The 23,712-nt window shown below is 46.2% G+C and overlaps 1 protein-coding gene across 1 annotated transcript in view; it reads right to left on the bottom strand.

The window, feature by feature from the left end:
- Positions 1 to 23,712, bottom strand: part of DOCK2 (dedicator of cytokinesis 2) — a 460,175-nt gene that overhangs the window by 369,895 nt on the left and 66,568 nt on the right. The window contains exons 15-22 of the mRNA XM_070357390.1: positions 16,833 to 16,931; positions 14,802 to 14,874; positions 14,578 to 14,681; positions 12,444 to 12,627; positions 12,187 to 12,284; positions 8,119 to 8,208; positions 6,879 to 6,979; positions 5,961 to 6,095 (exon numbers count right to left, since the gene is read on the bottom strand). Coding sequence (XP_070213491.1) covers positions 5,961 to 6,095; positions 6,879 to 6,979; positions 8,119 to 8,208; positions 12,187 to 12,284; positions 12,444 to 12,627; positions 14,578 to 14,681; positions 14,802 to 14,874; positions 16,833 to 16,931 — 884 coding nt within the window. The remainder of the gene's footprint in view (positions 1 to 5,960; positions 6,096 to 6,878; positions 6,980 to 8,118; positions 8,209 to 12,186; positions 12,285 to 12,443; positions 12,628 to 14,577; positions 14,682 to 14,801; positions 14,875 to 16,832; positions 16,932 to 23,712) is intronic.

The following is a 23,712-nucleotide window of genomic DNA, read 5'->3' as shown; positions in this document are numbered from 1 at the left end:
CAGAGGCTTATGTATTCTCTCTGACTGCAGGCTACACTGGGCATGCCTGAGCTTTATGCGCACAGCCTTGCTGCCTAACATATTCATGGCCTGGAGGATAGGCTAGTATATAATATTTACATAAGAAGAAATTGAACTGGTGGAAAGATGAGGTGGAGGCGGGGGAGGGGAGGGGGAGGCCAGGACAGGAAGAATAAAGCAAGATGCAAAATAAACAGGCAAAAGCGGGCATCAGGGAGCATGGGGTCATCTGCTGCTGCAGGCAACTAGAGGAAGGGCAAGGACGCCACACAGCCAGGCTGGCGGGCGTCTGCTCGAGGTGAGAGCCGCGCTCCTCCCAGCCTGTGTTAGTGGAGCAGCAGCCCCGGTGCAGACGAACAGCACGGTGCCTGCCACGGCCAGCCTGGCCAGCCTTCCCAGGACGGGAGGGCTGGGGAGCAGGGAGACCCCTGGAGACCCTGCTGCTCCCGTGAGGATGCTCAGTGCACTCCTCTATCCCTGACTTGTTTCCAAAGTATGTGAGCTTGGCTGGGCCGGCCCCACGACAGCTTTTCTTCATTCTTAGGAGATCGTGCAGACAAAGCCAGGGTAGCAGGGGCAGCTTCACCATGCTGGGGGGCACAACCTTCCTGAAAACTCCTGGTCCAAGTCATCACTGTCTTCACTGAAGCCCTACTGTGCTTAGGGGTGGATGATAGCACTTATACCCACACAGCCTTGCGCCTCTCAGCAGCCCCAGCAGCTAACAGCAGCTGACCCTTCCAGCCAGAGCTGCTCCCTTTCAGGACAGCTCCTCCTGGCCAGCCCCACTCACACTTGCATGGTCCAGTTCCAGTTCTTGAATCTGCTTATTCAGATGAGGTGGAATGTGAAGCTTGCCCTACTGATTCTTGGCTGTGTGACCTTTGAGCTTGAACTGAGCCTCAGCTTCCTCATTTGTGAAAGGGGGATAGATGTGCTGCACCATTTCTTACTGAAGCAGTACCTCTTATGTGGGGCTTCCCAGGTGGCACTAGTGGTAAAGAACCCACCTGCCAACGCAGGAGGCACAAGAGACATGGGTTTGATCCCTGAGTCAGGAAGATCCCCTGGGAGAGAGCATGGCAACCCACTCCAGTATTCTTGCCTGGAGAATCCCATGGACAGAGAGCCTGGCAAGCTACAGTCCCTGGGGTCGCCAAGAGCCGGACATGACTGAGCAACTGAACATACCTACTATGTGCTGGGTGCTGTTCGCAGTGCTTGAGAACAAAATAGTGCTTAGAACAAAATAATCAGACTCATGGAGCTGACGCTCTAGCAGGGAGAGGGCTAGGATGTCATAACTTATAACATGTGATCGGTTCCACGAGGAGGAAAACTGACAAAAAGCAGAGTGAACAGGAGGGCAATCAAGAGTGCCAGGGGCAGTGGGTACCGTCATACACAGGGGAGCTGTAAGAGAGGTCAGGGGGTGAGCAAGTGGGCGTCTGGGAAGGGTGCGAACGCCCTGCAGTGGGAGGCTGAGGCACAGCAGGGGGGCCTGCGAGGCCGGCACGGAGTGAGAGAGGAGATGAGGTCAGGAGATGAGCACATGTGTGAAGGCTGATGGAAGTAACGGGTGACGTGCACCAAGCAGGGAATCAGAGCTGGGGGTACTTGCTATGCAACAAGCACTGTCCAGCTCCCAGACGCCCATTAGTTCATCCATTTGCACAACCACCCTGAAAGGCTTGTTGCTTGTTCAATACATGCCTGTTTTATACACAAGGAAACTGAGCTTCGGGCAGATTAAGTAATCTGTCCAAAGTCATAAACCTTAGTAATCGGTAGTGGTAGGACTCAAATGCAGAATCCAAACCCAAGCAGCCTAGCTCCAGAGATGGTGCCTTTAAGCCCAGAGCTGACTGCCTCCCCAGCCAAGGGTGTGGATGAGCGTGGTGAAGGAGGAGCATGTGACGGCAGAGCAGCCCTCTGGAGAGGGCTAAAGGAGGAGGAGGAGAAGGAAGCAAGAACTAAGCAGGTCTGTAATGACAGCAGAAGACATGATGCAAAAGAAAAGACTAGTAGAGCAGGCAAGGAACAGAGAGAGCTGGGCACACAGCTGCTCGGGCCAAAGGGCCTGACCACACACACAAGGCAAGTGAGAACTGCAGACACAGCAGGGGCCATGCACGGGGCCAGCAAGAGACCCGGATGAATTCATGGGCTGTAAATACTCCCTCCACTGAGGGCCTCAAACAGCACTGACGCCTGGTAAAGGTGTCCCTCTTCCTAAAAATTACAGAGCAAGAAGCGTGTCACACAGCATGGACAGTAAACCAAACTCTGAGCATGAATCGAGACACAAAACTTCACTTTCTACTTTAAATTTGAGTGTTTGAAACAAAAACCCTTTCTGTCTCTACTAGGTGAAAACATAATAACAGCTAACAGATTTATTTTGCTTGTGGAATAAATATCAGATACTACATAGACACTTTGTGCATATAATCTCATTTCACCATCAAAACACTAGGATAAAGCTGGTTTATCCTCATTCACAAATGAGGAAACTGAAGCTCAGAGAGCCTGGGTCACTCACTAAGGCAGGTGCTTATGGGGACGGAAGTGTGCAGAGTAAGCACTGCCCATCACTGAGCTGACACTGCCCAGGACAGAGTGGGTATAACCACATCCCACAGCAACCCCTGTGTTCCAGCCTACAGCAGGGCTAGGCTTTATAAGCGGCACAGACATGTGGAAGCCAATGCTATTGCCCACCTGGGCTCTTGGTCCTCTCTCGTTTGAGAAGTCAGGCGTATGGGAATTCTGCAGGCTGTTTCATGCGCCTGGCCACAGGAAGGGGTGCTCTTACGGGGATGTCCATCACGTGGATAAGGGAAGCACAGGCTACTGCAGGCTCTAATTTCACAGACTCAGAAACCCTGGGGATCTGCTCAGCTGGCTGTCTGAGCTTCAGGATAAAAGTCACTGCAAGGGTTTTGTGGAGACTCTCAACACCCAGAACAGAATCACCTCAGCTCCTTCTGAGTATTCCTCACTGTGCACTATACCTCCCAGGGGCTCAGTCGTTCAAGAAAAGCCCAATGGATATTGGTCACGTTTCTGGCCACTCAGCATTTTTGGACACATTTCCTACAATTTAGAATTCTCCACATTTTTCCCCTCTTACAGAAGCTCAAACCTGCTCCACTGTAACTACGGTACAGGTATGTGCCACAGACACCCACCCAGACTTTGACTCGGGAGCTAGTGACATAAGAAGAGGGGACAGGAAAATCATTTTCTTTGGCTGATACTGAAGGTGAAGCCCCAACACTTTGGCCACCTGATGTGAAGAGCTGACTCACTGGACAAGATCCTGATGATGGAAAATACTAAAGGAGGAGGAAAAGGGGATAAGAGAGGATGAGATGGTTGGATGGCATCACTGACTTGATGGGCATGAGTTCGAGCAAGCTCCAGGAGTTGGTGATGGACAGGAAAGCCTGGCGTGCTGCAGTCCATGGGGTCACAAAGAGTCAGACACGACTGAGCAACTGAACTGAACTGATGTGCTAGAAATGAACAGTCCTTTTAAAAATCCCAGTCCTTCTCAACAAGTTTTCTTCCTCTCTTACCCAACTGCATCCTGCATATTGATACAGGAAAATCCCTAGCCCCTGTAAATGCTCGTGTGCAGTATGCACAAAGAAAAGATGGTAAGGAACAACTAATGGATCAGCTGTAACTGTGCACATGAGGAAAGAAGACAAAGGAATAACAGGAAACAGAAACACAATAAGCTCTGAAAGCAATAATTATATTAACGATTTCCTACCAGCTGGCTTAGAAATCTCAAAGCACTGAAAGAGCTATCTACCATTCGGAAATAAAATGTCCTCTTAGTTTGCAAAAATACCACCATTACTTCCTAATGTCCTTGAGGCTCTGCTGAAGAGAATTCATCATGAAAGAGTCTAGAATGAGCAAGACCTACCTTACCTCAGCATGAGGTCCTAGATACTCTTTGCTGGTCAGCCTACATTTCTGTTTATGAGAGAAGATTCAAGACTATGTCTGGGTCACCTTAGAGACATCTCCTAGTCCCCCAAATGCACTTCATCCAACAGACATTTTTTGAGTATCAATTATGTTCTATATATTCTATGCTGGGAGTACAGCAGAGAATAACAGATGATCCCTCTTCTTAAGAAGCCAAAAATCACTTAGAGTTCCAATAGCACTGAATTTGTACTGAATGAAGATCTGGGGCCTTTGCAAGATGAGAGACCTTCAGGTAGAAAGGAAGAAAGCAAATGTACAAATGCCCTGTGTTCCCCTGGAAGAAACAGACAAAGACTAAGAGAGGTAAGATAAGGAAGGAGGGAGGGAGGGATGGACAGAAGAGACAGAAATCAGAAGGACAAATTGAGGCATAAGATATGACACACGGAAAAAACGTTCTTGTTAGATCTAAAGTTCTCACGTGGATATAGGATAAGATACCATGGCCTAATCTGGAATTATAATATTTGAATCCTTGACCACTTCCAAGACTCACAATTGCTGTTTTTCAAATAATTGACAAGTATCTCTTGAATTTGGAAGAATACCCCTTAGACTTCAATACATGATCTTCACCTTGACTATCTGACAAAATAGAGGAATTGAAACAGATCCTTCAATTTTAAAATAGCCTAAACGACATGCGCTTTGTGACATGGTTTAAAACACTCATCTTTTTCTATTCATCAACTGAAATATCAAAGAATTCTAAAAAGGAGAATCTCAAATGATTACCCATTTCAGTAGACTTTGAGTATGAAGCTTCCATAACTCATCCAGAGTCTTGGTCAAAATGATGAGTTACCGACTTCTACTTGGGGGGGACACAGTCCTCCAAGTAAACAAGTTCATACCATAAGTTGTTGACATGACCCATGGCTCAGAGGTGGACATGAGACCATAAGTGCACAATCTGCATATTCATTCCTGTGGTCACACTGTTTAACATCTTAGCACATGATCAGATAGTTCTTGGCATAGGATTTTGGTATAACAACAGGGAACCTAGAATTGCTTAAGCTAGTAGAATATGAATCTGAGGTTCTGGTAGCTTCCACATTGGACAACTTGCCTCAAAAGGCGACCAACAAAAGAAGCAGAGCCAAGATCTAGAGAGACAGAGACTCGTTGAATGGCACCAAGCATCTGGATCCAGCCATACCTACGGCCAACTACCCCGAGATTTTCAAATGTGCTAAATAAAACAAAACTCTGCTTCCCCCTGAGTCAGCTTGGTAAGAATCCAGACAGTACGTTTCCCATATGCTACTTCTTATTTCCTGTAACACACAGCCAACTCGGTCATACACACAACCAACCCCTGCCTAAATTCGCCTTGTAGCTAGTATGAATATAAATTGTTATTTTTCAGGTTGCTTTGGCATGACTCCATCTCTAAAGTCTTTAAAAAATGCAGCTAACCTCTGTGGTACTGACCATCACATATCAAATCTCTTAGGTGCTCTAACATGTCAGCTCCCTTTTTGGCCACTAGGATTTCACAGATAGGCAGGGCAACTGCAAATAACAGCTCATCTTCATGCACATCCTTCTAGAGCCAAATAAATGTCAGATTTTCTGAGTTCTGCTTTCCTATCCCCATGGAATATAGATTCCTGGAAAGCTTTCATCATATCTCAGATCAAATGAAGAATGTTAGGTGAAATGCAGAAGAGCCTCATATCACAAATCATATTCACTGGAGGAAACATAACTCTTCAACACATGATTTCTTTTTTTTTTTTTTTCCTCTCCAAATGAACTTGGAATAATTATCACCTATTCATAAATCTCTAAGTTGGATTTTTAAGTTGTTTTTAGTCAATGGCTGGCTGTAATTTTGTGAAAGAGTTTCTCCAATGGCACAAATACTGTTGTGTCCCAGAGGAATTGCAGAGCTAATCAATCAATCTTACAGAACAAGTACTCACTGTGAAAATAATGTCCTCGACCGAACAATGAACTTGAATACATATTCCAAAGCTTTCAGTGTTCTTAGGATTGGTTCACATTGCTCTCCTCTGCTGGAGGTGTCCAAGTAAGTCTTCAGCACCGTCATCAATTTCCTGAATAAGGGATTATATTTTCAAAATACATCTCTTTTCAACCCACAGCATGGTAATTAGTTTGCTTAGTAAATTACAAGGCATTCAATCAAAGGTTAAAGGTGGTAGTACAGCCAAGCTCACTCACTCATTTACATCATAAAAATAACTCTGCTTAAAAATATACATTTAATACAGGGAATGAATAAGTATTTCCTGCCCACAAAAAGCCAGCAAAGAAAAAAAATCTTTTCACTGGGAAAACCAGCCACAGTGAAGTTGTGAGTGCGGATGGTGGTGGTCATGATGTTCTTCTCAGTTTTTTCTTCCCACAGAAAATGTTCTTTTAATATCATAGAGCTCCTTTGTTTGGGAATTTTGTTTCTTTATTACCAGCAGGGTAGACTTCGAACTACGTGGCCTGCTTTTCCAGGCTCCTTCACCTTTTCCAGCATCATCTCTGACCTCTAGCCCTCAGCCCTCTATACATAAGCAATACTGAGCCACTTGTCACATACACCTTCTTTTCTCCAGCCTTGACTATCACAAATAGTTGTTCAATAAATGATAGCTGACTAACTGAATGAATGAATGAGCAGACACTGCCATGTACTTCTGTCACCATAAAATATTTATACTAACCTCTGAATTTGCGTATTTTTATTTAATCCAAATAACACAGGCCAGATGGGGTTTTGTCAGGAAATATAGAACTCACACAGTGTGGTGACAAAAAGAAACTACTCAAGCTTCTTGTGCCCTCGGCACCCTGGCAGGACAAGCAGAGGGTTCGCAGTTACTTACTTGTAAGCTAGGGTAGCACTGAAATGCTGTTGGATGTAAGCCTCCAGGACAGTGTTGAAATGCTGGAACTTCCGGTCAGCAATGAGACCTATTATGTAGATCTTCAGAAAGAGGCAAGGAGTCAGTGTTTGGGGGCAGACCCAGGACAGGAAGTCATAGTTACACAGTACAACTAAATCCCTATCAAAGTCTTTTGCCCAGGAATTAGTTCACTAACGTATCTTTAGTCCTTTACATTATGGTAACATCTCTTCCAAAAAGTGTTTCATGAAGGGTTTCCTAAGATAAAAGGGTTTCACAGCCAGTCAAGTTTGAGAAACCTCAGGTTATGAACCTTAGACTACCTTCTTTATTGCAGGACTTATCAGAGCCTTCTACATGCTTCTGTGCACTGTAAATCTCCAGGAGAGTTGGGCAAGGTTCAGCACTCCCCTGAGTTCTCAAGTGAGAGTTCTTCAGGAAACATTTCTCCTCAAGGCTAGCTTTATAGGCAGCCCTCTTGGGAAGCAACGGACTAAGTCACATTTGTCTCCAAGTTAGTGCTTTAAAAATGTAAATGTCACTGACACAAAGGGTTGACACATTCATACTTTGTTGGTCACTGACATCTTAATGTGGATATTTCTTCTGTTTATTTTGATATGACACTGAAAAGATGTGAGCTGGAACAGCAAGATCTTCCTGACCCAGGGACTGAACCCAGGTCTCCTGCATTGCAGGCAGATGCTTTAACCTCTGAGCCACCAGGGAAGCCCAAGAGGAGGCACAGACCATTTCAAAAGACGGGAAGAAGACAGATCTGAATGGTGTACCGCCCACTGAAAGATGGTCCAGATAGGCAGAGGAGTGTACTGACTGCTAAATTGGAGACAATGAGGAGGAAGAAAGTAAAAGAGTTAGGAAACATTTGGGGTGCTTTACAACCTGACCAAGGATTCACTCCCAGAATTCATGGACAGCCCAAGCGAATATTCATGATATTCAGCTTCATGTACTTTCAACCAGGGCCAAACCACCATCAACATCTGAACACTCCCATTTTAATCCCTCTGCCCATGCTTTCAAATCAACTCAAAACTAACAAGGCAAACAGGAACTCCTTTATTGGCCTGGTCGCTGAATGTTACAATGCCTCCAAAAAAATTCCTGGAAAAGTCCACGTGGGCCTTAAGTTCTCCGTGTTCTCACAGTGAGACACTGTTAATGCCTAATGTCACAAAACACTGGCGCTCTCTCTTACCAAAGCATCAAAGACGAGGATGTCATACGCATCACTTTGAGAATGCTCCATCATGATGTTGAAGAGTGCATCCAGAGTGTCCTGGAGAAACTGGGCAAGATAACAGAGGTCTCATAAGGTTCCGGTGATACACAAGTCCCACCCCTCTGTGTCTATCCGAGAGAATGAAGGCACACACCATGTGCCATGTCAGGAGGGCCAGGTGCGCTCCTCACAAGAGCCAGAAACTGGAGCAAGCCAGTTGTCCGTCTTCAGCAAAGTAGATAAATACAGGGCGGTACTTTGGTATTACAGAACATGCCACAGCAACAAAAGTGAGCAAACTACTTCTATGTAGAAAGATGACTATAACCCTTGTGAGCATTGTACAGAGTAAGGTAAGTCAAGACACAAAATGTATGTTTATTATCACTCTATTTTTATGAAATTCAGTAACAGGCAAAAACCCATCTATGATGATGGTGGTAAGCTTGGTAGCTTACTGGTTACCCTTGAATGGGTTACCGACTAAGAAGGGGTAAGGGAGAATCTACTGCAGTGATACAAATGGACTGTATGCTGATCTAGGTGGTGCGTACACAGTTGTGTTGTTGTTGCTATTCAGTCGCTCAGTCGTGTTGGATACGTTGCGACCCTGTGGACTCAGCACGCCAGGCTTCCCTGTCCTTCACTGTTGCCCAGAGCTTGTTCAAACTCATGGCAATTGAGTCAGTGATGACATCCAACCATCTCGTCCTGTCGTCCCCTTCTCTTCCTGCTTTCAATCTTTCCCAGCATCAGAATGTTTTCTAATGATTCAATTCTTCACATCACGTGAAAGTATTGTAGCTTCAGCTTCAGCATCACTCCTTCTAATGAACAGTCAGGATTGATTCCCTTTAGGATTGAGTGGTTGGATCTCCTTACAGTCCAAGGGACTCTCAAGACTTCCAACACCACAGTTCAAAAGCATCAATTCTTTGGTGCTCAGCTTTCTTTATAGTCCAACTCTCACATCCATACATGACCACTGGAAAAACCATAGCTTTGACTAGATGGACCTTTGTTGGCAAAGTAATGTCTCTGCTTTTTAATATGCTGTCTAGGTTGGTCATAACTTTTCTTCCAAGGAGCAAGCGTCTTTTAATTTCATGGCTACAGTCGCCATCTGCAGTGATTTTGGAGTCCCAAAAAATAAAGTCTGTCACTGTTTCCACTGTTTCCCCATCCATTTGCCATGAAATGATGGGACCAGATGCTATGATCTTCGTTTTTTGAATGTTGAGTTTAAAGCCAGCTTTTTCACTCTCCTGTTTCACTTTCATCAAGAGGCTCTTTTGTTCTTCACTTTCTGCCATAAGGGTGGTGTCATCTGCATATCTGAGGTTATTGATATTTCTCCTGGCAATCTTGATTCCAGCTTGTGCTTCATCCAGCCAGACATTTCGCATGATGTACTCTATATATAAGTTAAATAAGCAGGGTGACAATGTACAGCCTTGACGTGCTTCTTTCCCGATTTTGAACCAGTCTACTCTTCCATGTCCAGTTCCAACTGCTGCTTCTTGACCTGCATACAGGTTTCTCAGGAGGCAGGCAAGATGGTCTGATATTCCCATCTCTTTTCCATAGTTTGAATTTTCCACAGTTTGTTGTGATCCACACAGTCAAAGGTTTTAGCGTAGTCAATGAAGCAGAAATAGTAGAAGTAGTTTTTCTGGAATACTCTTGCTTTTTCTATGATCCAGCAGATGGTGGCAATTTGATCTCTGGTTCCTCTGCAGTTATGTACATGTGTAGAAATACACTGAACTGTACTTTTAAGATAAGTGCTCTGTTGTCTTAATATATGTAGAGTATATGTCAATAACAATTTTTTGATAAAAAGAAAAATAGAATGCAAAGGAAGACAACAGAATACCCTTTGAGATGACTTTTCCAGCTGCCTAAAGGCTTCAGCAATATGTGAACTGTGAACTTTCTGATGTTCAAGCTGGTTTTAGAAAAGGCAGAGGAACCAGAGATCAAATTGCCAACATCCGCTGGATCATGGAAAAAGGAAGAGATTTCCAGAAAAATATCTATTTCTGCTTTATTGACTATGTCAAAGCCTTTGACTGTGTGGATCACAATAAACTGTGGAAAATTCTGAAAGAGATGGGAATACCAGACCACCTGATCTGCCTCTTGAGAAATTTGTATGCAGGTCAGGAAGCAACAGTTAGAACTGGACATGGAACAACAGACTGGTTCCAAATAGGAAAAGGAGTTCGTCAAGGCTGTATATTGTCACCCTGTTTATTTAACTTATATGCAGAGTACATCATGAGAAATGCTGGAGTGGAAGAAACACAAGCTGGAATCAAGATTGCCGGGAGAAATATCAATAACCTCAGATATGCAGATGATACCACCCTTATGGCAGAAAGTGAAGAGGAACTCAAAAGCCTCTTGATGAAAGTGAAAGTGGAGAGTGAAAAAGTTGGCTTAAAGCTCAGCATTCAGAAAACGAAGATCATGGCATCTGGTCCCATCACTTCATGGGAAATAGATGGGGAAACAGTGGAAACAGTGTCAGACTTTATTTTTCTGGGCTCCAAAATCACTGCAGATGGTGACTGCAGCCATGAAATTAAAAGATGCTTACTCCTTGGAAGGAAAGTTATGACCAACCTAGATAGCATATTCAAAAGCAGAGACATTACTTTGCCAACAAAGGTTCGTCTAGTCAAGGCTATGGTTTTTCCTGTGGTCATGTATGGATGTGAGAGTTGGACTGTGAAGAAGGCTGAGTGCCGAAGAATTGATGTTTTTGAACTGTGTTGTTGTAGAAGACTCTTGAGAGTCCCTTGGACTGCAAGGAGATCCAACCAGTCCATTCTGAAGGAGATCAGCCCTGGGATTTCTTTGGAAGGAATGATGCTAAAGCTGAAACTCCAGTCCTTTGGCCACCTCATGCCTCATCACTGACTCAATGGACGTGAGTCTGAGTGTACTCCGGGAGTTGGTGAGGGACAGGGAGGCCTGGCATGCTGCGATTCATGGGGTCTCAGAGTCGGACACGACTGAGCGACTGATCTGATCTGATCTGAAAGGTGACAGACCTTGTAAAAGAATGTCTGGAGGAGAATTTCTCTGCCGCTGCTGAACTGGGTAGGTGGGTCAATGGTGCACAATTAAAGCATTGATCTTGAAATTCGACCCTTGCTTCTCCTTCAATGGGCAATTAACTGAAACTTGATAGCTACCCTCCCCCTAAGACATGTGTCAATATTTCCTACAGTCAAAACACAGAGCTACTACATAAAGTCTCAGAGTTTCCAGCTGTACTGAGTTCCTGACAGAAACAAGATCACCAGGAAACACTTTTCCCAATTCATAATGCTGGAGAGAGGGTTGCTTTAATTAGATTTGTACTTCAGACAGTATATTCTCCACCACCATGTGGACACAACAAAACATCTGACATCTGCATTGTTTTCTGCTTGTTTCACTTAAAATGTGAGCATTGATGTCTTCCCTTTTCTGATGTTTAATATATAACATTCTCAAAGAAGTGGAAACAAGAATACTTTTTATTTCTAATAGCAACATGTTGATAATACTGAGAGATCACACTACTATAGCAACTTATAACAACAAAAGTAAATATTTACTCCTTGTTTAACCTTGTATGTTTCATATGCTTTAGTTCAATTATTGTACATTATGTGTAAGAGATTTGCTGAGTAATTTTTAAATATTTTTCATCTTGAAAGCTCATTACAACTCTGCCAAATGCGTCATATTGGTAATACTACCACATGAAGTTGGCTAGTGTTCGAGCTGGGATCTATACCAATGTTGATCTATTTCCAGAGACTGAGGACAGCCCTGCTTTTCTCCAGCTCAGCATTCAGCGTCACTGAACCACATCATCCCCCAGCTTTATCAATAAAAGCTTCTAATGACAACTTGGGACACTGTCTCCCATTGTCAGAAGAAAATCTGTCCTGTCTCCCTGAACACTTTATCTCTTCCCCGAAGCCACTCATGACGTAAAGGTCTGTCCCTGGTGGATGAAAACAGGCAAAATGAAGTCCCACTTACCTTTACCACTTCTTCTCCATCAACAATCTTCAATTTTTCTAAATTCTCCTGTAGCAGTTGTGGTTTCACACGCCACTTAAGCAAACCAAGCAGGCCCACTAAAATAGAGTCCAGACAAGCAGAATGACTATTTACTGGCCTAAACTGTCCACATCAGGACCTCCCCGGGCCTGCCTACACACACACACACACACACACACAGACAAACACACACACACATACACACACACACGCAGAGCTCTCAATGGTTCCAGTACCATTCTGGGTGAGCTTTGTGGAGCACACTAGTGTAGAGATGCAGAAGACATCCCGGGAGCTGACAGAGAGCCCCCCAACACTGCTGGAGCTTCGACTCAAGGTGGCCCCCTTGTTCTCCACGTGGTGGCGGTAAGACGGAAGAGTCAGGTAAGAGCTGGCATCCTCCATTTTCTTGCTGTCTCCCTGGAAACAACACCCTAGTTACTCTCCAGCCGAAGGTACACACCCAGTGCTACGGAGTTTGCAAGGCCGGGCTGCACGCTGTAGGCGGGAGAGTCAGAAACAGCGAGAACGCTATCAGAGGAGCGATGCGCGTCAGCTGGCAAGGTAGGACTATTTTCCCACAAAGCAGGTGAGACGCCAAGGTTACACTAATGGGAAAGGGGTTGAACATTCATGTATTTCAAGGCTCTATAGACTTCATTAATGGCACAGAGGGAACTGAAGATTCCCAAATAGCATATTTTAGTTCATTCTAGCTTTCATAAGATCTTAACACGAACAAGCCCACCAGCGGGATAAGGAATCAGATTAAAGAGGGAAAGGCAGTGGATTCTGAAAGTGAAGGGATTTAGACCCTGTCCACAAGCCTGTGTTATTGTGAATATACTCCTCTGTCTCTCTGTGTCTCATTTTTCTCTTGATTAAACTGATTATGAAGCATATTGCCTATGCTTCATAGCAAATTCTAGAAAGTTTGAGTGGACTAGGTGGCATAATGGGTACAGAACACTTAGGGCAATGACAGACATATCATTCCCTCGGCGTGCTGACGTGAATGACCAGAGACAGGCACTGCAGCAGGTAACGGGCACTGAGCCCCGAGTCTGCACTGGAGGCTGCACGAAATGCTCATGATGCTTCTGTGAACATCACTTACGCGTCACAGCAGTGATTACTGTCATCATCTCCAGCTTACAGATGAGGAGACTGAGGCTTAAGCAAGGTGACTAAACTGAGAACTGACTGCAAATGGAACTGTAAATCTATTGAGGAAGAATGGCTTTTAAGCCAAGAACTACCTGGACGCATCATAAATGAGAAAACAGAGGATGCACAGAAGAAAAAAAGGAGTATTCTGGAAAAGTCAGGGACTCAGAGAAGGGTATCGTGTGATGAAGATTTGATGAGGCTGTCTTTGCTGTCCAGACCAGAGAAAAAGGGCAACCCCAGCCTCCAAGGCTGAGAAGGTCAAGGCAAGAGTGTGATCTTTGTGCTGACCACTTAGCCTTGCCTGTTCCCCAGCCACAGCCTCTGCCTCCCTTCCTACAGCCAGGTGCCAGCAGAGGCATGCCACTGTCATGCGCAGGGTTGTGGGGATGCATGTACGATCAGGAAGACACACCCTGCTTCTCGAGAACAGTGCAAGTCTCACAATGCAGGAAGAACACAGCCGACAGCCACATTCTTCTACACGGCCCTTCTGCATGGGTCATCTTATGGTCATAAATACGACCATCACCATGTGAAAAAGCAAACACGTCTCAGGAGGACACATGAGATGACTCCAGGTTAATCAACAGCAGGCTCAGAACCCTAAAGGCTAATATGTTTTTCCGTTCACTATAGTGGTGAGTCTCTCAAACATTTCTTGCTGGTCTTCTGCACATCCCACAGGCGTCTCACAGCATCGAAGCCCACTCTGTGTGTGACGGCCTCCCACTTACTGAGTCCCGTGCGTCCCTCACCGTCACGTTTATGGGGAATAACTCGTGATTCTGACACTCACTCACTGAGGGCTCACAGATGAGGACATGCAGGCCCAGAGAAGTCCAGACTCTACCAGGTCTCACAACTGGAGAGCCCTGATGCGTGTCACTGGGGGTCCCTGCTCTCATTTACCAAGCAATCCTGCCATATCCCCCTCACTTCCTACATGCTCCTCGCTGCAGAGTTAATCTCAGCTCACGGGCTTCCCTGATGGCTCAGCAAGTAAAGAATCCGCTGTGATGCAGGAGATGCAGGAGACACTGGTTTGGTCCCTGGGTGGGGAGTATCCCCTGGAAGAGGAAATGATGACCCACTCCAATATTCTTGCCTGAAAAACCCCATGGACAGAGGAACCTGGCGGGCTACAGTTCACGGGGTCACAAAGAGTCGAACACAGCTGAGCGCAGCACAGAGACATGGTACCTTTAGGACAACCAAGTCGTGGCATCCATCGTGCAGAGTGGTCCCATCTTCCTTCATCAGCTTCACATAGGACATGGCAAAGTTCTTTTCTCCTTTGTCTTTAGCTAAAAATGGCATCTTTGAGGTTAGGAAAGAAAACGATACCTGGGCCACTCACCCACTACCAAAAGGAGTGATCCCACCCCACTCCTTTTAGGGCCGCAGAGATGCCATTTAGTACTCACATTCCAGGGATGACCGATGTCGAAACATGAATCGCAGGTGGATCCTCTGCATGTCTTCAATAGGGACGGCCACCTCAGCAGGCAGAAACCAGAGCTCAGGAGACCATTAGTTAAGTGGCCCTCCCCACTGCACCCTGCCTGCCCCCCAAAAAAGGCAGCCTGACCATTTAGCTGAGAGTGCTGTGTGCTGATACATCACCCATTCATCAAGCCTGATGAGCTGTAAATAAATTACATAAGAACTAGCAATGAAGAGAAAATAAAGTACCAAATGTAATCCATTTGGCAAATTGCATTCCCAGCCAATGAAAAGGGATCCGTAAATTATAGTGAGGAAAATGAATTTCCCCAAATTGATATAAAAGTCACATAACTTTAGCGCAGGATTTGATGCACTGCAAACTGCAGGATGCACATTTCCTTACACACTCCAGGAGCTCAGGCAATTGCAGCAGGGCTTAGCAAATTAACAGTGCTCATTAGGGGGCTTGCTGGAAGACTGTCATTTATGTAAATGAATAAAAATGTTTGAATCTGATCATATTTGAGACATCCTAGGGCTCATTCCCGGAGAAGGCAATGGCACCCCACTCCAGTACTCTTGCCTGGAGAATCCCATGGACAGAGGAGCCTGGTAGGCTGCAGTCCATGGGGTCGCTAGGAGTCGGACATGACTGAGCGACTTCACTTTCACTTTTCACTTTCATGCATTGGAGAAGGAAATGGCAACCCAGTCCAGTGTTCTTGCCTGGAGAATCCCAGGGACGGGGGAGCCTGGTGGGCTGCCATCTATGGGGTCGCACAGAGTCAGACACGACTGAAGCGACTTAGCAGCAGCAGCAGCAGGGCTCATTCCCATCTTTGGTTAGACACGGGTTCAGATGCTTATTCCTCCAAGGACACTGGGCCAAGACCGTCATCCCTTGGTCACCCAGTCTCACTGTCTAGTGAGTGGTCTTTGCTGTATCCTTGATGGAGGTGCTTTCGGCCTGGGTCTGGACTACCCCACCTACCAAAGCTCCACAGCAATCTCTATATGGTGCATTTCAGGCTTAGCAACCTATGGGAAATCCACTCAGGTGTTCAGCGCTCCAGAGAATGAAATTTGAGCCCCCAAAAAATCACTTGCTTATGCATCTCAGAGCAAAAGAACTGAGGGTCACCTGGGAATTCTTTCACTGCACGTTGAATCATCATTACCATTATGTGAGGCACTGGCCAGGCTGACATTAGATAGCGTGCTTGCATCCAAAGAGCCCGCAGCCCACACGGGGCAATACAGAATTATCACGACGTGATGAGGGCTCACAAGGAGATGTAACTGGGGTGCAAGAGAGCACAGAGAGAAAGCAGCCTGGTCTAATAGGTCTCTGACCCCAGAGATGGGTAGGTCATTTGAAGAGAATGAGTGCAGGGAGACCCACTGGGAACACGGGGATGCCGGCAACGAGGCAAGAGCCACTGAGGCTTGAACAGCTCCCTCCACAAGGGGAGCCGGACCGCGTCTTCAGTTTGGGTTCAGAGAACAGGGTGAGAAAAACTGCTGTTAATCACAAGACAGAGATATCGGAAGCTTGATCAAGCTTCACTGTTCACTAAATTAATTCCATACTCTATTTCTAACACAAACTGTTCCCTTCTGCTATAGCCTGACAATCTGGTAATGCAAATATTTGTGGTTAATGCCATTTCCATCTGAGGTACCCTCTCAAGAGGGGATCTTCCAGGCATTAAATAGCTTTTTATAGCTTCACATTTGCTCCCAAGCTCCATCACTCCTCACTGATGAATAGAAGGACACAACTTGATGGCTGGTGCACAGTCTATGAGACCATCTGACAATTCCAAGGCAACCAGGTCCTGACCAGTGAAGGGTGGGCAAGAGAACTAAGGCCCTCACGCACTGGGCCACTTTTTCCAGTGCCTGACACAGCACCAGACACAGGATGGGGCATTGTTTCAGGCCTTAGGGAGGTTTCTTAGATTCATGTTTGCAATTATTATCATCGTTGTTATTATTATTATTATTACCTTGACTGTTTCCATCCACCGTGGCTGTTTGACTTGATAGTATACAACGGACCGGTACTCGTTCATAGGCTTGTCCCCAGCTCCCACACAAATTGCGTTCTGACCCAAGAGAAATGAAAAGAGAGAAAACACTATAGAATTGTCATTTTCTATGCTTGGGCAGTTTTGGGCCAAGGCCAAGGCTGGCCGTAGGGCCTGAGATAACCTTCCTTCTTTAAGCCTTCTGCCAGATATCCTTCTACATTACGGATTTAGCCATGAATGTGCCTGGCCCTAGGAGTGACAGCTGCTTTACTGCAGAGACTCTATTGCTTGCATTCTGACAATCCCTGGAGCGCAGCAGGTGCTGACATGCCGCCCCACTGTCACTGGTAACCAGCCTTGGAGTGGCTGCACGCTGCCGGTCTTCTTAATCCTATTCATTTCCTATATCTGAATTGCACAAAGTTTACAATAGGCTCAGATTAGCCAGGCACCAGCTCATTCCAATGGATTTCTGACACTCACACATTGAGGTCCCAGCAGAAGCTGGGCAAGGGGCGGGAGATCAACCTTCAGACAGACACATGGGCAGTAGGGGCTAAGGAAGCCCACAGTGAGGGGGCATCTTCCAGACACCAGCACAGGCTAAGCACTGGGATATGGGCATGAGTCAGACAGGAAAGCTGACAGGAGGGCTCACAGTGTGGTGCAGGAAATCACTAGGCAACATGAAGTGATGACAGATACATGCGTCCAGTTCCTTGGTATCCTTGGGGGCTTGGTTCCAGGGCCCCCTCTTTCCCATTGCTGATTTTAAAAATCCATAGGTGCTCAAGTCTCTTATATAAAATGATGTAGTGCAGATGACCTTCCTTATCTGCAGATGCAGAACCCATAGGTTTAGGTATGGGGGGCTGACTGTGTAATACTATGGAGCACTGAGAAAGGTCGCTTCAGTTCTCCCTAAAGACTCAAAGAATATTTCTGGGAGGTAATGACAGTTGAAGATCTCAAAGAAAGATTCCACATTGGCTTTGAGCAGAAAGGCAGGAAGGATACTCTGAGAGAGTGAGAAAAGAGCAACCAATATAGGGTATTTATTGTTTGCCATAAAAATCACCCTCACAGTAACAAGGAATTATCTTGCAGTAGACTATGTGCACAGAGAAGGCAATGGCACCCCACTCCAGTACTCTTGCCTGGAAAATCCCATGGATGGAGGAGCCTAGAGGGCTGCAGTCCATGGGGTCGCAAAGAGTCGGGCATGACTGAGTGACTTCACTTTCACTTTTCACTTCTATGCATTGGAGAAGGAAATGGCAACCCACTCCGGTGTTCTTGCCTGGAGAATCCCAGGGACGGGGGAGCCTGGTGTGCTTCCGTCTATGGGGTCACACAGAGTCAGACACGACTGAAGCGACTTAGCAGCAGCAGCAGCAGACTACGTGCGTGTGCATGCTCAATCGCTTCAGTCATATCTGACTCTTTGTGACCCCATGGACTCTAGTCTGCCAGGCTCCTCTGTCCATGAGATTCTCCAGGCAACAATACTGGAGTGGGTTGCCATGCCCTCTCCCAGCGGATCTTTTCCACCTAGTGATCGAACCCACATTTCTTGCATCTCCTGCAGGGGCAGGCAGATTCTTTACCACTGAGCCACCTGGGAAGCCCTGCAAGAGAGTGTGAAAGTGAAAGTGAAAGTCACTCAGTGGCGTCTGACTCTTGGACTATGTAGTCCATGGAATTCTCCAGACCAGAATACTGGAGTGGCTAGTCTTTCCCTTCTCCAGGAAATCTTCCCAATCCAGGGATCTAATCCAGGTCTCCCGCATTTCAGGCAGATTCTTTACCAGCTGAGCCACAGAGTATGCCAGCCCCTAATTCTATCTGTGTTCATTCCAATTGTTTGGTCCCAAAACAAGATCTAAGGTAGGGTCACCCAGAAGAGTCTTGAGGTCAATTTTTAAAACAGAACAAGAGATTTTAACCTCAAGTCTTCAGAGATCTAGGGACATGAGAACTGGTTTTGCAGCCCCAAGCCCCCAAATTGCAAAGTGTGTCTCTGGGCTTTTCATGGTGTAAGGATCCATGCTTCTCACCAGATTCCATCAGATTCTTTAGTGGATCCCCTACCAGGCTGAATGACCAAAGCTGGCCACATACCTTCACTCTGGGTCCCTTGGTGAAGCAAGCTAAGCTATGGGAAGTTACAATCCTGTCCCTCTTACTTGAGAGCCTGCTCCATACTTCTGCTGCTGCTGCTGCTGCTAAGTCACTGCAGTCGTGTCCGACTCTGTGTGACCCCATAGACGGCAGCCCACCAGGCTCCCCCGTCCCTGGGATTCTCCAGGCAAGAACACCGGAGTGGGTTGCCATTTCCTTCTCCAATGCATGAAAGTGAAAAGTGAAAGTGAAGTCGCTCAAGTTGTGCCCGACTCCTAGCGACCCCATGGACTGCAGCCTACCAGGGTCCTCCATCCATGGGATTTTCCAGGCAGGAGTACTGGAGTGGGGTGCCATTGCCTTCTCCATCCATACTTCTGAGCTATCGGGAAAGAATGAGTTTTGTTTCAATACAGACTGATGCTACCTACAGCCAGACTGAAACCATTTGAAAAGGATATAGCATCCTTTCAAAACTTATCCCTAAAAAAAACAAGGACAACCAGGGAACTGCAAGTGAGGGAAGACATACAACTTTCTCTTCAGTGGGATGGAGCCTTTCAGAACTTCTTAGGTACTGAATTAGAAACGTGCTTCCGAAGTTCTCCCGACCATGTAGAGTGCCGTGTGACCAGAGCTGTGCTGTGCCTTTTGTACAGAGCACCTCACAATCAGCTCTGACAGCTACTGTCATCATCCCCATTGCCAAACTGAGCAAACCGAAACTCCGAGCGGCTAAGACAGCACCCCCACAGGAGGAGCCCCAGGACACATCTCCCACCTCTAACCCCCTGTCCAGTGTTCCCTCTGTAACGGCCTAGACGCCTTCTACCTCCCAAGATTTATATCTCATGACGTTTATGGGCTTAGCATTTCTGCAGCTCCAGTGAATCCCATGTAGCTTATAAAAACTGAAAACACACATATATCTCTGGTGAAAGGAAAACTGCTGTACAGCAGGCAACTGAATCCCACAAAACTATCTTGATGATGAAAATTTTTGATTGCCTAAGGCTGAGGACAACATTATTCTGAGAAAGTCCTATGACACTGCCCTCCCCATAGACACTTCAGAGAGAAACCTGAATGTCACCAAGTCTGTAGAGAGAGCATGGCAACCAAAAACAGGACCCAGTTTTAGGGAAAATATAGATCTGTATATGTCTCCAGGGAAAATATAGATCTGTGTATGTTTCCATAAAGAAAGCTGAGCACCAAAGAATTGATGCTTTTGAACCGTGGTGTTGGAGAAGACTCTTGAGAGTCCCTTGGACTACAAGAAGATTAAGTTACTCCTAAAGGAAATCAATCCTGAGTATTCACTGGAGGGACTGATGCTGAAGCTGAAACTCCAATACTTTGGCCACCTGATGTGAAGAACTGACTCATTTTAAAAGACCCTGATGCTGGGAGAAATTGAAGGCAGGAGAAAGGGATGACAGAGGATGAGATGATTGGATGGTACCACTGACTGGCCATGAGTTTGAGTAAGCTCTGGGAGTTGGTGATGAACAGGAAAGACTGGCATGCTGCAGCTCATGGGGTCACAAAGAGTCGGACATGATTGAGCAACTGAACTGCACTGAATAGATGTCTCCAGTGAGCCTAGACAATAACTTTCCCACCCCCATGGCTCCCAACTAGCAATGAGAGCCCCTAACTGGCTTCAGGTCAGTAGAAGGAAGCCTGGAAAAGTTAATGCCAACTTGGCTTTGGTGGACACACTGCAGTGGGAGGAAAAATCAGACTCTAAACACAAGCACTGTTTACCTCATAGGAGTCACCTGAGGAACAAAGGACATCAGGGGTCTGAATGCACTTCGAGAGTCTGAAAGTACTCTAGGCTGACGAGGTCAGTCTTATCATGGAAGATGCCAGTTAGTGTCCACAAGGTGGTAATCAAGCCTGAGATGGCTCTCGGTTCAGTTCAGTTCAGTTCATTCATTCAGTTGTGTCCGACTCTTTGCAACCCCATGAACCACAGTACCCCAGGCTTCCCTGTCCATCACCAACTCCCGGAGTCCACCCAAACCCATGTCCATTGAGTCGGTGATGCAATACAACCATCTCATCCTCTGTCGTCCCCTTCTCCTCCTGCCCCCAATCCTTCCCAGCATCAGGGTCTTTTCCAATGAGTCAGCTCTTCACATCAGGTGGCCAAAGTATTGGAGTTTCAGCTTCAACATCAGTCCTTCCAATGAACACCCAGGACTGATCTCCTTTAGGATGGACTGGGTGGATCTCCTTGCAGTCCAAGGGACTCTCAAGAGTCCCAACACCACAGTTCAAAAGCATCAATTCTTCGGTGCTCAGCTTTCTTTATAGTCCAACTCTCACATCCATACCTGACCACCAGAAAAACCATAGCCTTGACTAGATAGATCTTTGTTGACAAAGTAATATCTCTGCTTTTTAATATGCTGTCTAGGTTGGTCATAATTTTTCTTCCAAGCGCCTTTTAATTTCATGGCTACAGTCACCATCTGCAGTGATTTTGGAGCCCAGAAAAATAAAGTCAGCCACTGTTTCCACTGTTTCCACTGTTTCCCCATCTATTTTCCATGAAGTGATGGGACCGGATACCATGATCTTAGTTTTCTGAATATTGAGCTTTAAGCCAACTTTTTCACTCTCCTCTTTCACTTTCATCAAGTGGCTCTTTAGTTCTTCTTCACTTTCTGCCATAAGGGCTCTACCTTTCTGCTGATAGAGAATGTCAATGAATACCTATTACGTAGATTACCTCAGCTGGTATTCACTAGAGTAAGGTTCCACTGCTCGTCTCATTTTCAGGCAGACTCCTAGGTATACAGAGATTATGTAACTTGCTCAAGGTCGTCCCGCTGATTCAGGCTGAGCCGGGCTTTCAGCCTGACTGTCTGGCCCTTGAGGTTGTGTCTTAACCACTGCACAGCACTGATCCCCGGTGCCCTACCTCCACCCCAGTAAACTGGCTGGTCTCAGAGGAGCAGAGGCTTCTCAGCCCAGCATCTAAGCATTTGTACTTAAGCCTGCTTCAGGTATCTACACTGGATTGTGCATCTGACCCCCTCAAGTCCTTTCCAGGGCCTCAAACTGCAGTTGGTCTCCTGCCTGTAAATGCTACCTCCTTCCTGTTATTGAGTATTTACTGCCTGCCAGGCTTCCCAGGACTGGAGCAGAAAATGACAACCCACTCCAATACTCTTGCCTGGAAAATCCCGTGGAGCCTGGTAGGCTACAGGCCATGGGGTCGCTAAGAGTCAGACACGACTGAGCGACTTCAGTTTCACTTTTCACTTTCCACTTTCATGTATTGGAGAAGGGAATGGCAACCACTCCAGTGTTCTTGCCTGGAGACTCCCAGGGACGGAGGAGACAGGTGGGCTGCATCTATGGGGTCGCACAGAGTTGGACACGACTGGAGTGACTTAGCAGTAGCAGCAGGCTTCCCAGGTGGCTCAGGGGTAAAGAACCTGCTTGGAAAGCTGGAGATGCAAGTTCCATCCCTGGATCAGGAAGAACCCCTGGAGAAGGAAATGGCAACCCACTCCATATTCTCGCCTGGAGAATCCCATGGACAGAGGTGGGCTAGAGTCCATGGTGTTGCAAAGAGCCGGACATGACTGGTGACTAAACAACAACAAGCTTCCTTACAGATAGTGTTTTGTATAAACTGCAACCCCATGAGGAAGAGATTATTATTCCTCTTTTGGTCATAGTTTAGTTGCTAAGTTGTGTCTGACTCTAGTGACCTCATGGACTGCAGTCCGCCAGGCTCCTCTGGTCCATGGGATTCTCCAGGCAAGAATACTGGCTATTTCCTTGGCATTTCTTTCTCCAGGGGATCTTGCCAACCCAGGGATCGAACGTGGGTCTCCTGTGCTACAGGTGGTCTCCTGCATTGCAGGCAGATTCTTTACTGACTGAGCCACCAGGGAAGCCTTTTTTCCTCTTTCACAGATACATAAACTTGCCTAAGATCACAGAGCGAATTGGAGGGAACGCTGGGATATGAATACTGGCAGGCTGATCCCAGAGCCCACCCTGTTAACTTCTCTGCCACGGGCCCTCCTGAGCATGGTCGTTGAGACCTCAAAGTGAGTCAAGGACACACCTAACATACTCTATCCACTGACCCTGCTCCTCCGAGGAGCAGGAAGAAAAACTGATGGCCCTAAAGGGGGCTGCTCCCACAGGAACCCACCAGCACCAAACAGGAATGTTTGAGTGTGCTGTCTGACACTTAATTAGGCAGTAATATTGTATTTTATTTTGGCAGGTAAAGAAAGAAAGGCCTCCCACAGGCTTCCTTAGCAATTTTCAATAGTCAGTCAACTGAACTCCCCCGTAACTTACCTCATAGATGAAACTATGAATTACCACTGTGCCGGCAGTCACCTCTCCATTTCAGTCTCCAGAATATCTGCTTATATATTCATCTTTGATAAGTGCATCTATTCAGCCTGGTTGGATATGACTCGAAAGGATAGCATAGGTGGAAGTATTGATAAGAATGCTTTAGAAACAAGATAAGGGGCCTGCGTTCCCATTACTGTTCCTTCTAATTTGTCTTCCAGCAACATTGAAGGCAAGTGGATCAGTTTTAAAAAATGAAGCTGAGGTTAGAGTTCTCCAACAGGTAGTTGGATAAAAATTACTTCAAAGCATGGTCTATACATTTGTGAAATGCAAATTCCCTTTCAGATAAAAAGCCTCTGCTCTTCCTTTGTGTTTCTTTGAGCAAAGTGTTTCT

The sequence above is a fragment of the Bos mutus genome, chromosome 20 (genome assembly GCF_027580195.1).
Source record: "Bos mutus isolate GX-2022 chromosome 20, NWIPB_WYAK_1.1, whole genome shotgun sequence".
NCBI lineage: Eukaryota > Metazoa > Chordata > Mammalia > Artiodactyla > Bovidae > Bos > Bos mutus.
Note: the sequence above shows the minus strand (reverse complement) of the source record. Positions and strands in the feature narration are given on the sequence as shown.